The following is a 12,990-nucleotide window of genomic DNA, read 5'->3' on the forward strand; positions in this document are numbered from 1 at the left end:
AAAAAAAAAAAAAAGATAAGAAGTCCTCTGGGGAAAGAGTATGAGGTGAGGGAGGCTGAGACTACTGTATGTTGGAGGTAGGGCATGTTAGTGGATTAAATAGGGTCTAAGACTAGGCCTTATTGGGCAGGTAAGATTTGGGCAAGATTTGAAAGAGGCGAGGGAGGCAGCTGGGGGAGTGCCAGGGAAGGGCTTTCAGGCAGGGGGACAGCCAGAACAGAGCACCTAAGGCGAGAGTGTGCCTGGCTCTTTGACCTCCTGATCCTCTCCAGTGATTGATTTGCCTTGGAACTGGAGTCCATTTGGAGGCTGGGACACCCCCAGCCCTGTTCCTAGAAACAGGTAAGCCTCAGGCCAGGAGTCCTTTCTTGCTTCCACTACCTTACATACACATATTCCAGAAAGTTTTCATAGTAGTGGCTCTTGTAACTTGCACACCCTTAGCAGCTGCTCTGCTTGAAGGAGCCTGAGGCAGCCATAGGGCAGCTGGGAATTCAGCCCCCGAATACAGGTAGGATGTGGGAGGAATTCTGTGGGCTGTGCGGGAACCAGGGCTTAAAATGCCCCTGTTCCTAGCACTAGTTGGGACCTTTGCCTATCTGTGTAACCTTAAGATATCCTGTTCTCTGCCAGGGCACAAGGCCCCCAGACTGGAGGAAGGTGAGGCTCCCTGCAGAGGCAGCCAGATGTGCATGCCACAGAAGGCTGAGCCTGTGGGCTCCTGCCCGGGTAAGTCTTCCCAGCATTTCATCCTACCATGGTGTCAGGGCAAGCAAACACAGGCCCTGTCATCTCCAGACTGCTATCTGAGTGAGGTGGACTGTCCCAGAGACAGCAATTCCAGGCCATTCCATCCCAAGATGAGTTAGGTAACAGCATCTCTTTGCTCTAGAGCTTCAGTGCCCAAGGGAATTTCACATCTGTAGGCAGCAGAATGAGAAAGGATGGTCACCAAAAAGACTGTCACCTCAGACACCTTCTAGAAGTCCTAATTTCCCCTCCTTGTCTCCCCCAATCTAAGTAAATGCTTGCTGGCCACCTCAGTTACAACTACTTGAAGATACATGGCTTTGATCAGCCTTTTCACTGTGTCACCCAAGCAAACTTCCTCTCCCAGACCTCCATGACCCAAATGCTCCAAATCTGCTGTATTCAACTCATCTCCCCTGTACCTAGGGTGACCAGACAGTTGATTGTCTCTCCACAATCCCATCTCCCTTTTCCTTCCACTGTCACCATTCTTCTCACTTCTTGCCTGAGTGACTTCATCTATTCCATAAGGATTTATTTAGTGTTTCTTATGTACAGGCTGTGTTAGCTGTTATGGAAAAGAATGGGTTGTGTTACCCAGACCTGGTTTGATTCCTTGCTGTGCATTTACTAGCTGAGTGCTCCTGGATGGGCCACCCTGCTTCCAGGAGCTTCAGTTTGTTCATCTGGCAAAACAGTAATTTCATTGTCATTGTGAAGGTTTGTGGCAGTGTATGCACAGTGCTTCATCTGTAGTTTGCCCTCAAAAAGTGGTGGCAGTCCTCATTTTTGCTAGATGCATAAAGACTAATGGACCCAAAAGAAACAGAACACACAATATATGCCCTCTGGAAGCTAAAATCTATTTGAGATGATGTTAATATAAACAAAAGAACAGTCTGAAGGCAAGTTATGAGTAAGTGTGAAAGTGTTAACTGTCAATACTGTAGGAGTTAGTACTAAGAGATCTGTATGCATTACATTTGTTAGAAATGTTAATTTGTGCTGCCTTTTGAGAGAGGTGTAGACTTCAGCTCTGAAAGGTGAGGTGGAGGATAGGAAGATGTGCTAGGCTGGGAAAAGACCTTAAGAAGCAAGAAGAGGGACGTGGTTGGAGGGGAGCAGCTTGGCTGAAGTGAAGGGTTCCTGCCTGGGAGAATAAGAAAGTTGGACCAGGAGGAGGTAAGCCTCAGAAGCAGCTAGAACTTATTTTATCTCCCAAATAACTGAGAACTATTGGTGGTTCTTGAGTAGACAAGTGAAGAATGTGACAATGAAAAAGAAGTCAAATCTTCAGTATGATAAGGTTTGATGGAAGAAACTGGGAGTAGATCTCATTGTGGCAGCTCAGGCTGTTACCGACCTTTAGGGCCAAACAGGAACTCATATCATTTGGTTCAATGGTTCTCAAACAAGAATCACTTTGGGAGCTTTAAAGGAAGAGAACAGATTCAAGGGCCCTGCCCCATACATGCTTTCACACTTAAACAAACTAAGAAACTTAGCTCAAAGAGGTTAAGTGACTTAGCCAAGGTCATACTGTTGGTTAGTGGCAGAGGAGAACCCAGGTGAACACTCCTTATCTCCTTCTTCTTGGCTGGGCCATTGCAGCATCCAAGAGGGACAAAGGTGGCCAGCTCTGGCCAGCTCTGGGCTGATGCTCCTGTTCTGGCAGAGGGCTCTCCCTGCTTCTTCAGTGGCAGTTGTTCACTAGTTCTGCAAGTCCCATAAACTCCACCCGCCTCTTCCTAAAACAGGATTTCCAGCTGGGCAGGAATGTTGGGGAGTAGTTGAAATAAAACAGCACCTGGTACTCCAGCCACTGAAAGGGGAGCAGAGAGCAAGGGAAGCAGCCTAGCTGTGATGTCAAGGTTCCAGCACCATCCAGTTGGAAGGAGGAGGCTTAAGGTTAAAGTCAGGCAAGGGTAGGTTTGGGAAGGCCAGGTGCTTGGTTATGAACCGGCTGGGTAGCAGCTAATGTGAAGGATATCCCAGGGAAACTGCTCAACTGAGGACGAGGGACTGTGGTTCTGGAATGGAGCCTACAGGAACAGGAAGATCTGGGGTGGCCACTGAAGGTCTGTGAACTCAGAGTGAAGCATGAAGATAGCATTTCTATTCAGGGGACACAAGAGGAAGCCTTACCTAGTAAAGAGGTTCCTTGGCAACATAGCAAGCCTGAAAGGAAGCCACCAGGACGGGGTGGAGCTCACATGTGAGTGCAGGAGGACTAAGAGAAGAGCTTGGGATTTGGTCATTCCTAGGAACCTTTGAGTAGGGTGGAGAGCGCAGACGTCAGATCACAGGGCTCCAGGAGGTGGCGTTCCATTGACAAATACCGTAGTGGTGCACCGGGCTTGCCAGACAATTCTTGTTTTGACTTTTCAGGGGATGAGTGGATGATTCGGAAGGTGAAGGTGGAGGATGAAGACCAGGAGGCAGAAGAGGAGGTAGAATGGCCCCAGCATCTATCGTTACTTCCCAGCCCGTTCCCTGCGCCTGACCTGGGGCATCTGGCCGCTGCTTACAAACTTGAGCCAGGAGTCCCGGGAGCACTGAGTGGGGTTGCACTGTCGGGGTGGGCCCCTATCCCGGAGAAGCCCTATGGTTGCGGGGAGTGCGAGCGGCGCTTCCGGGACCAGCTGACTTTGCGACTGCACCAGAGGCTGCACCGGGGCGAGGGTCCCTGCGCCTGCCCGGACTGCGGCCGCAGCTTCACGCAGCGCGCGCACATGCTGCTGCACCAGCGCAGCCACCGAGGTGAGCGGCCTTTCCCATGCTCCGAGTGCGACAAGCGCTTCAGCAAGAAGGCCCACTTGACCCGCCACCTGCGCACGCACACGGGCGAGCGGCCCTACCCGTGCGCAGAGTGCGGCAAGCGCTTCAGCCAGAAGATACACCTGGGCTCCCACCAGAAGACCCACACCGGTGAGCGCCCCTTCCCCTGCACGGAGTGCGAGAAGCGCTTTCGCAAGAAGACACACTTGATCCGGCACCAGCGCATCCACACAGGAGAGAGGCCCTACCAGTGCGGGCAGTGCGCTCGCAGCTTCACGCACAAGCAGCACTTGGTGCGGCACCAAAGGGTGCACGAGGCTGCCAGCCAGTCCCGGCCCTCTCCAGACGCGCCGGCCTCGCCCTATTCCTCCGCTCCGTCGCCCACCCCGTCCCCTCCTGGGCCAAAACCTTTCTCCTGCTCCGACTGCGGCTTGAGTTTCGGCTGGAAAAAGAACCTCGCGACGCACCAGCGACTGCACCGCAGCGAGGATCGCCCCTTTGGATGCGAACAGTGCGCATTGGTCGCCAGCGTGGATCCCTCCGCAGCAGAGCCCTTGGCCTGCGCGTCCGGAGGGCCAGGCTGCGGTACTGGTACGGGTCCGGCGGCGCCCCAGCACACCCCGTCGGGCGAGCGGTGCTTCTTCTGCCCGGATTGCGGGCGCGGATTCTCCCACGGGCAACACCTGACGCGGCACCGGCGCGTGCACACGGGCGAACGGCCCTTTGCCTGCGCGCAGTGTGGCCGCCGTTTCGGCTCGCGGCCTAATCTGGTCGCCCACTCCCGGGCCCACAGCGGTGCCAGGCCTTTCGTCTGTGCTCAGTGCGGCCGCCGCTTCAGCCGCAAGTCTCACCTGGGGCGCCACCAGGCGGTGCACACGGGCAGTCGCCCGCACGCCTGCACCGTCTGCGCCCGTAGCTTTAGCTCCAAAACCAACCTGGTCCGCCACCAGGCCATCCACACAGGCTCCCGCCCCTTCTCCTGCCCGCAGTGCGGGAAGAGCTTCAGCCGCAAGACGCATCTGGTGCGGCACCAGCGCGTCCACGGCGAAGCTGCCCACACGACCTCAGACGCTGCACTCTCGACCCCAGCTTGGCCCATTCCCACCCAGGGGGCGCCGCCCCCGCTCTTCTTCTGAGTCTCCTCGCCAGGACCCGTCCTCCCCTTACCAGATTCCTAGGGACCGGTGCCACTGGACCTCCTGGGCGGTGGGCCCAGGCTGCTGCGGGCCATTTTCCTTCCCTCAGGAGTCGGAAGAGCATACCCATCTCTGACGTTCCCGGAAAACAGGACGACACAACGCGCAGAGTGAATTCTTGCTGGGAACAGGTCAGCTTGAAGTCTTTGGAAGACACCCAGCCATATGTCCTACCTGAAACCAAGCATTCCCCAGACCTCAAGTGGCCAAAGACAGGCTGGGGCAGGGACCTGTGGCGGGTTGGAAAGAGTGGTTATCCATGTACTGAAAGTTTCATTAAAAAACACCAGTGGTTCTGGGGCTGTTAAGTGAGCTGGGAGTGGGGAACGTCTGGTTCCCTTTAGCCCCTGTGCCATCTCCATACACACACACACACACACACACACCCTTCTCTTTCTGTCCTGGGTGAGTAAACTTAGTCAGCTGCTATTGGCTGACTCTTCCCAGTCAAAGTGTGGTATATTTAATAGCCAAACCATTATCCTGGTTCCTGCTTCTAGCTTAGAAATTTGACAAGGAAGAAACACAGTGGTATTTCTCTTGTGCTGGGTGAAAAAGATGGGCTGAAGTGTGGTCAGGCTGCCATTTGGCCATTCCCCTGGGATTGGCCAGGCTACTGTGGGCTGCAGAGATCTGTACTCCTGCCTCTGCAGTTCTCCCAAGGGGACTGGGAATGGAGCCTGACCCACCATCACTGGAAGGAATTAGCACATTAACAGCCAATGCATGTTGTTTTCACATCCACTGCCCAGCAAGTTCTCTCTTCAGGGCTGTTCAGTCCAGAAGTATCTGCGAGTGCACTCCCCAACCCAGGCAGGTATGAATGCAGGGGCTGGTTGGCAGAGAAGGGGAGCAGAAGGTAATGGCCAGCACACTGGCCTGGAGCAAGCTGTCTTAGATGTGCCCTTTCCTCTACCTCATGTGGGACTTAGAGCACAAAGTTCCTTTCCCAGTGAGAGGATATGAAAGGCCTGAGAGATAGGAAGGCCTTTTACACCTTTGAAGGAGTTTAGACCATGGCGTGGGTTTGGGGGGAGGGACAGGGCCATGTTTATATTTCATGCATTTTGGAAAGATGTCTGTCTGCACATCAGCCATCTCGTTGACAGGTGGTGGTGACATGGAATCATGGTAGTGTCAGAGAAGATGAGAGTGATAGATTTAGGAGACACTTAATAGAACCTGTTGACTAGTTGTGGGGCGTGTGGATATGGAGTGGGGGAAAAGGCTGAGGTTGGCCTGGTTTCTGCTTGAGTACTGACTAGATGACAGTGACATTCCCCACAAGGTGACACAGGAAGAGCAGCTGTATGCTAGTGGCTAAGTCTGGGATATGCTGAGTCGGTGTGACGACTGTGTGACCAGGAGGAAGCAGGCTGTATGGGCAGAGAGCTCAAAAGAGGGATGGGCTGGAGACAGATGTGAGCACCGCTGACATGTGTTTCAGGAACTATGAAGGAATGGATGATATTCCCAAAGAAGAGAGTGTGGAGTGAGCAAAGAGAGGGCCTCGGACAGAACCCTTAGAACACCAGCATTTGGGGATGCCACAGAGAAGCCTGTCAAGAAGGCAGGAGAGTAGGGGGTGCAGGGAATGGACAGGAAAACCCTGAAGAGGCAACAAAGGGGCAAGGGACAGATAGCACTTTAGGAGGGAAGTTGCAGCTGAGGCTAGGGAGGTCACAGAAGCTTAGGACTTCTAGGTCCTTTGGATTCTGAAGCAAGGCCGAGAGAGCAGTACCAGGGGCGGTTGGGGCAGAATTCAGATCGCAGTGAGGACTCACAGACGCAAAGTCCTGGAGAAGGTAGAAGACGACAGATGTAGGTGTGGGATGGACATTGACTAGAAAGACCCTTTCACTGTGAGGTCAGGGGAGGTGTAAATGCAGGTGACTTTTTAAGTTTCATGGCCAAGAATGGGGCGATTCCAGGTTAATGTTGCAAGTGTGCTTACAGAACAGGAGCTATTTTGTTTGTCCTTCCCCTACCCCCTCAATATCTTCCCCCTTTCAATATCTGGAAATTCCACATGAAAATCTGGATGTCCAGCTTCTCTTGTGAAAACTTGGAAGATGTGGCTGCTGGTGGCTGGAGGTGAGCAGAAGTTGGCCTCTTTGGACTATGAGATGGGAGCCCTCACTATGCCCCATTGTAGGCTCAGCTTCTGAAGTTACCTACGGGGTCTCTTAGGCACACAGCTTGTGACTCCAGCCAAGGAAAGTAAAATACTCCCACAGACGTTTACAATCAAACACATAAAAACAATGTTTGTGTTGGGTATACCAATGTTTTTCTTTCTCGAAACATTCTGGAATTCTTGTGTAAGAGCAGCTTTTAGATCCTACAGCATATTTGATGAGGCCTCTATGTGCCAGACATTTTTAGGATTTCACATTCTCTTGAAGCTTCCCTACAAGGCATATCTTTGTCCTTATTTTTAAGCTTGTTTGCAAACTGTCAAAAGTCATTTAGCATGCAGCCTGGTAGTAACCACTTCTGAAGACGTCTGCTCAAGAAGTGCAACATGTCTGCAGTGAAAGATGGGGGTTCTTTCCCACTCAAAAGCAGGGGGCTCACTGGGATCAGTGTGTGCCATCCAGGTGTGACTATCTTGGTAAAGCATCAAAATTTGTACTTTTAGAACCACATCCCAGCATGTGAAAATGGTCTGAGAATTAAAGCACAGATTTACTCTTTCTAAATGTAGAAATGTTTCACAAATTAGGTAAAATTTAATTTATATTCCCCCAAACTTGTTCCAAAAGAAGATTTAGTGTAGAATACCCTGTATGTGCCCAGAATTCGCCAGTCCTGGTGAACAGCACAGTTGTCTAGACACACAAGCTATCCATGAGGAACCTGCAATCTGACCGGAGATGAGCTGTTGGTGTCTGTGGATCAGAGAATGTCAGTGATGAATGGCATTCTGTGGACTCTAAAGACATGAGAGGACAGAGATGGCTTTGCGGGGGGGGGGGGGGTGGAGGGAGGGGCAGACAGGGTTGGATTTGTGGGTGGCATGGGAGGGGGAGAGAGAAGGAGCCAACCTCCCCTTCTCCCCTCACACTTCGCTCCCAGTTCTCTGTCCTTTTTACTCTCATCTGTTCCCCAGGTCAGTGACCCATCCTCCTTTCCTAATCTCCATGAAATCCATGCTTCCCAATCTTTAAACAAATTTTTTTATTGTAGTGAAATATATATAACATGAAATTTACCATTTGAATTTTTTTTTTTTTTTTTGGCAGTTTTTGGCTGGGGCTGGGCTTGAAGTGCTAGCCACCTCCAGCACTTGGGGCTGGCGCCCTACTCCTTTGAGCCACAGGCACCGCCCTATTTGAATTATTTTTTAAGAGTATAATTCAGTGGCATTAAGCACATCAACAATGTTGTGTCACCATCACCACTACTTGCAGGACTTTTTCATTATCCCCAATAGAAACTCTGCTCCTAATCTTATAATGTGCTGGCACCTTTTGATAGAACAATATTAGGGTCTTCCTGTGACCCAATGGCTGAGAAAGTGATCTCCCTGTCCTATAACTCCCAACAGGTTGCAGCACTCTGTTCCTTCCCACAGACCCATATACTTGCTTGTGAGGGAGATGGGGCAAATCCACTTATCACTAAAATGATAATATCCAACAAGCTCCCTGGATTGTGGGAGTGAACGGGAGAAACCTCAAGGAGACCTGAACCCCCTAGGCTTCAACCTAGCGATACCTAAGTTTTTCTTCAGGTCTTAATCTTTTCTAGAGTCCTCAGTTCTCTATACCCCACCTCTAGCAGAATTCAAAAGGATGAGCTCGGGGACAGATACTGCATTGCTATCATTGTCCAGAATATTGGGTGGCCATAGACTCAAATGATCTTGACACATAAGAGCAAAGGACGTGATCATCCACTGGCAGCCTCAAGGCCACATGTGGCCTTCCAGATCCCTAAGTGTGGCCCCTCAACTGAATCCAGACTTCACAGAACAAATCCCGTTAGTAAAGGATTTGTTTTATAGAACTTGGCTCAGTCATCGCTTCTCGGCCTTTTGGCTAAAATCAAGTGTAGAATTTGGATCAGTCAAAAGGCCACCCTCAAAGATCTAGAAGACCACGTGTGGCTCCAAGGCTGAAGGTTCTCTACCCCTTCCTGCATCCTCCCCCTACTGCTAACCTGTTAGTCTTTTAAACACCGACTGGTCAAGATGCCTGAGACCTGTGGGACCTTAAATGGAACCCAGCCCACAGCCATTTTGAGAACTGATGGGGACCCACTGACCCTCTGTCTTGCTGGGAGGAGATGCTGCCCTCCTGCTGAAGAGGGTAGGAACCCAGAGAGCAGGGCAGCAGTCAGCCGTGTTTCTCACCTGCTTCCTGGACATCAAGGCTTAGCTGGCTCCTTGGGCCATGAACACTAACTAACTGATGCCCAAGTTCCCAAGTTGCTACTGCTTTTTCAATTTGGTCAGAGAATGGGCCAGTGTGGTGCATTTTAAATAAACTGCACAGGCAGTGTGTTGGTTGGTGTTGGAAGAGACTCAGGTGCTTAGACTGCTCCTCCTTTCCAAGCTTGGGGAACTAAATCAGTGACCAACAGGGACTCTGGCCTGGTGGACCCAAAGCAAAGTGAAGTGAGTGGATGAAGTCATTCCAGCTTTAGTGCCATGTGCCCATCACATGATTGGTAGGACATGAGACTCTTCCACTCACCACTGCTTTACCTCCCACAGCTGCTGCTTCTGTCTGCAGGGTTGGACAAGAGCTGCCAGTGAGAGGGATCTGCTGAGGATGCCTGTGAATTTTGAGTTGGAAGAAATCCTCTGTTCCTCAGGATTGCCTGACTTCAGCAGGAAAGGGGGCTCTGGGATTTAATCCCCTGCCCATAAAGACTAGCTGAGCTTTAAAATCTAGCCAGCCTTGTGCAAACATTGTAGGAAACAAAAGCTCTTGACCTTGTGGCATTTATAGTTCAGCTATGGGTCACTCATTGGCCCTGAGTGTGGGGTGCTCTGGGAGACTCTGGGGAAGTAAAATCCATAGTCCCTGAGTCAGAGACTGTGACTTGGCTGGAAGCTCACGATAGGCCTAGAAACCAACAAGGGTTTTGTATTCTACTCTTTGGGGTATTGAGTGCTCCAAGAGCGCAAAGAAATGGAGGGTGTGGGCTGGAGTAGTCAGGGCCGCTTTCTGGAGGGAGGAGGGTCTGGGTGAGTCTTGAGGGGAGCAAGGACTAGAAAAGACAAAGAGGAGGTGGAGGAACAAGCAATTGGTGCAAGACAACAACACACGTGTAATTACATGTTCAACTGTGTGATTGATCACTTGGGGCCTCAGGAGGCTAGCTCTTTGCAAGGCCAAGTTAGAGATAAGAAGGGTCATCTTCCTCGGTGTTGGTGCAGAGAAATCTCACCTCTGTGGAGCTCCCACTCCAGCTCCTCTACCACCAACGCAAAGAGCCATCAGTGCCCCTCCTTCTTCTGTAGTGCTTTCCCGACTTTCCTACCCTACGGACCAGCCCTCACTGCTCCAGCCTACGCTTTCTCCTCCAGACTCTGTGAGCACCTCATTCTAAAGAACAGAATACAACACTGGGTCCCTCCACGCACATGTGATGATCTAGGTATGTCATGGGACTCCGGCTTTGTCTCCCAGCCAGTTTCCCAGAGCACCCAGCATTGAACTATATACCCTCTGCCCCCGTCATCTACAGAGGGGCAGGGAAGTAGGAAAAGTGTTTGACATTATTGCCACTAATTATAATGGTAGCCAATATGAAGCTAATACTTACTGCGCTATGCCCCGACCTGGGCTCTCTACAGATATATACATACATGTTCACACAGCCCATCTTCACAGTAACGGTTACTATCCCATTTTATAGAGGATGAAACTGAGGTACAGAGCAATCAAGTCATTTGAACAAGGCCATTCACTCACTCACTCAGTGTCTGCTGTAATAATAAACTGAAATATATCAAACACCTACTTTGTGCTAGGGTCATGCAAATTAAGGGTTTTACAAGTGTTGCTTCATTTATTCCTGCCATCACCCCAAGACAAAGGTAGCACTGTCCGTGGCCCTGTGTTTCCGATTTGGTGAAGGAAGCTCAGAACATCTCAGTAACTTGCACCCAGTCGCACAGCCACACGTGACAAAAGCAACTCTGTGGTGTGACTCTCCAGTTTATGCTTAAAAAATTTACGGTATTTTTAATTGTGGTAAAATATACATAACATACAATTTATCATTTTAACCATTTTTGAGTGGGCAGTTCAGCAGCATTAAGCCCATTCACCTTGTTATACAGCCACCACCACCCTTTAAATCCAGACCTCTTTTCATCTAGTGTGATGGATAATCTTATGTGTCAACGTGGCTGGGCCATGGTGCCCAGATACTTAATCCAACATCATTTAGGATGTTTATATGAGAGTATTTCTAGATGATATTAACAATGAAATTGATGAACTTTGAGTAAAGCAGATGCCCTCTTGGAACTGGGTGGGCCTCATCCAATCACTTGAAGACCTAATCAGGAGGCTCCCTCCCTGGAGCAGAGGGAATTCCACCAGCAGGCAGCTTTGGGACTTGTGCCACAGCATCAACTCACCCCTGGGTCTCTAGCCTGCCAACTCACTCTGTAGATTTTGGACTTGTCAGCCTCCATAATCACATGAGCCAATTTCTTAAAATAAATCTCTTTTTACGGATGTGTATGTATACACACATCCCGTTGGCTCTGTTCCTCTGGCAAACCCTGACTAATATATCTTGCAAAGCCAAGAGTCTATATTTATTGAACACTAACTCCCAATCCTCTCCAGCCCCTAGTTCTGGCAGCCCTATTCTACTTTCTATGAATTTGACTACTATAGGAACTTGATGTAAGTAGAATCATATAATATTTGCCTTTGTGACTGGTTCATTTCACTTAGCATAATGTCCTCAAGGTCCATCCATGTTGTAACAGGTGTCAGAATTCCCTTCCTTTTTAAGGCTGAATAATCCATTGTGTGCCTGAACCACATTTTGTTTTTCCATTCATTTGTCAATGGACACTTGGTTGTTTCCACCCTATGGCTATTTTGAATTGTGTTGCTATGAACATGGGTGCACATATATCTGAGTCCCTGATTTCGGTTCTTTCAGTATATATCCAGAAGTAGAATTGTTGAATCATATGGTAATTCTATTTTTAATTTTTTGAGGAGCTGCCACATTTTTTGAGGCGCTTTCCATGGTGGCTATACCATTTGATATCCTACCTGCAGTGCTCAATGGTTCCAGTTACTCCACATCCTCATCAACAATTATTATTTTTCCAGTTTTAGATCCTGGGCATCCTAATGGGTGTTAGGTGGAATCTCACAGTGATTTTGACCTGCATTGCCCTAGGGCCTGGGCTTAGCAGGGAGGACCTTCACCTTCATGGTCTTCAGGGCACTCACAGACTCATGGGCCCATGTGTCAGAGAAGCTTGTGCAGAGAGTCAGGGGGCAAAGAGTAAGAAGCGGTGAGAGACAGCTGGAGAGTCAGGGCAGCATCCCTGAGAGGGTGACTGCAAACTCCTGAGCATGAGGCTCCCCCAAGCAGTCAGAATGGTGACTTGTTCAGACCCCCTACCTCTCACTCCCCCCACCTTCACCCATTAACATACCCCTGTCTCCTAGGAGAAAAAAAAGGCTCCTTCCTCAGTGCTCAAGACAGTAACCATGGCACTGGGGGGACAGAGACCTGGGAACAAGGATAAAGCAGCCAAAAAGGGCTTGGGCATCTGTGGCAAGATGTTACCTTTCTGAAAGTGGTTGTGAATGATGGAGTCACCCTGAGGCACAGGACCAATGGTCCACATTGAGATGCAGCTGTCAGCCACAATCTTAATATGTAGGAATTTTCAGGGATAATGAAGCTTAGTTTTCATAGGAAATGTGTATTTGTGTCATCTTGACTTGAGGCTCTGGGAGAGATGGCTAGCATCCATGTGGGTGATGTCTGGATAAGCATAGGCAGGGCAGACAGGTGGCTCTGGGAGGGCACAAGGAAGGAAGTGGGGAAGGAAGGCAGCAGAATCTCAGGGAGCAGGCAGACTAGGGTCTGCAAAGAGAACCTAGGCCTCATGGACTTCAGTGACATGGCCCAGCCAGCCCCAACTCCAAGCCTCTATGTCTGAGAACTGCCTGAAAGTCATCCTGCCTACCCTGCACCCTCTGCTTGCCTCCCCCAGACACATACACCAACTGTCCCATGTGGGTCTTTCATCAAAGGCCCTGAATTC

General features: G+C 50.1%; 1 protein-coding gene across 2 annotated transcripts in view; it reads left to right on the forward strand.

Moving 5' to 3' along the window:
- Positions 1 to 5,139, forward strand: part of ZNF467 (zinc finger protein 467) — a 6,282-nt gene extending 1,143 nt beyond the window's left edge. For both annotated transcript variants that reach the window (XM_012806465.2, XM_012806466.2), the window contains 2 exons: positions 634 to 729; positions 3,139 to 5,139. In XM_012806465.2, coding sequence (XP_012661919.1) covers positions 634 to 729; positions 3,139 to 4,664 — 1,622 coding nt within the window. In that variant the 3' untranslated portion in view covers positions 4,665 to 5,139. The remainder of the gene's footprint in view (positions 1 to 633; positions 730 to 3,138) is intronic.
- Positions 5,140 to 12,990: the final 7,851 nt, after the last annotated feature.

The sequence above is a fragment of the Otolemur garnettii genome, unplaced genomic scaffold, assembly GCF_000181295.1.
Source record: "Otolemur garnettii isolate 467f Iridium unplaced genomic scaffold, OtoGar3 scaffold00053, whole genome shotgun sequence".
In the NCBI taxonomy this organism is placed as follows: domain Eukaryota; kingdom Metazoa; phylum Chordata; class Mammalia; order Primates; family Galagidae; genus Otolemur; species Otolemur garnettii.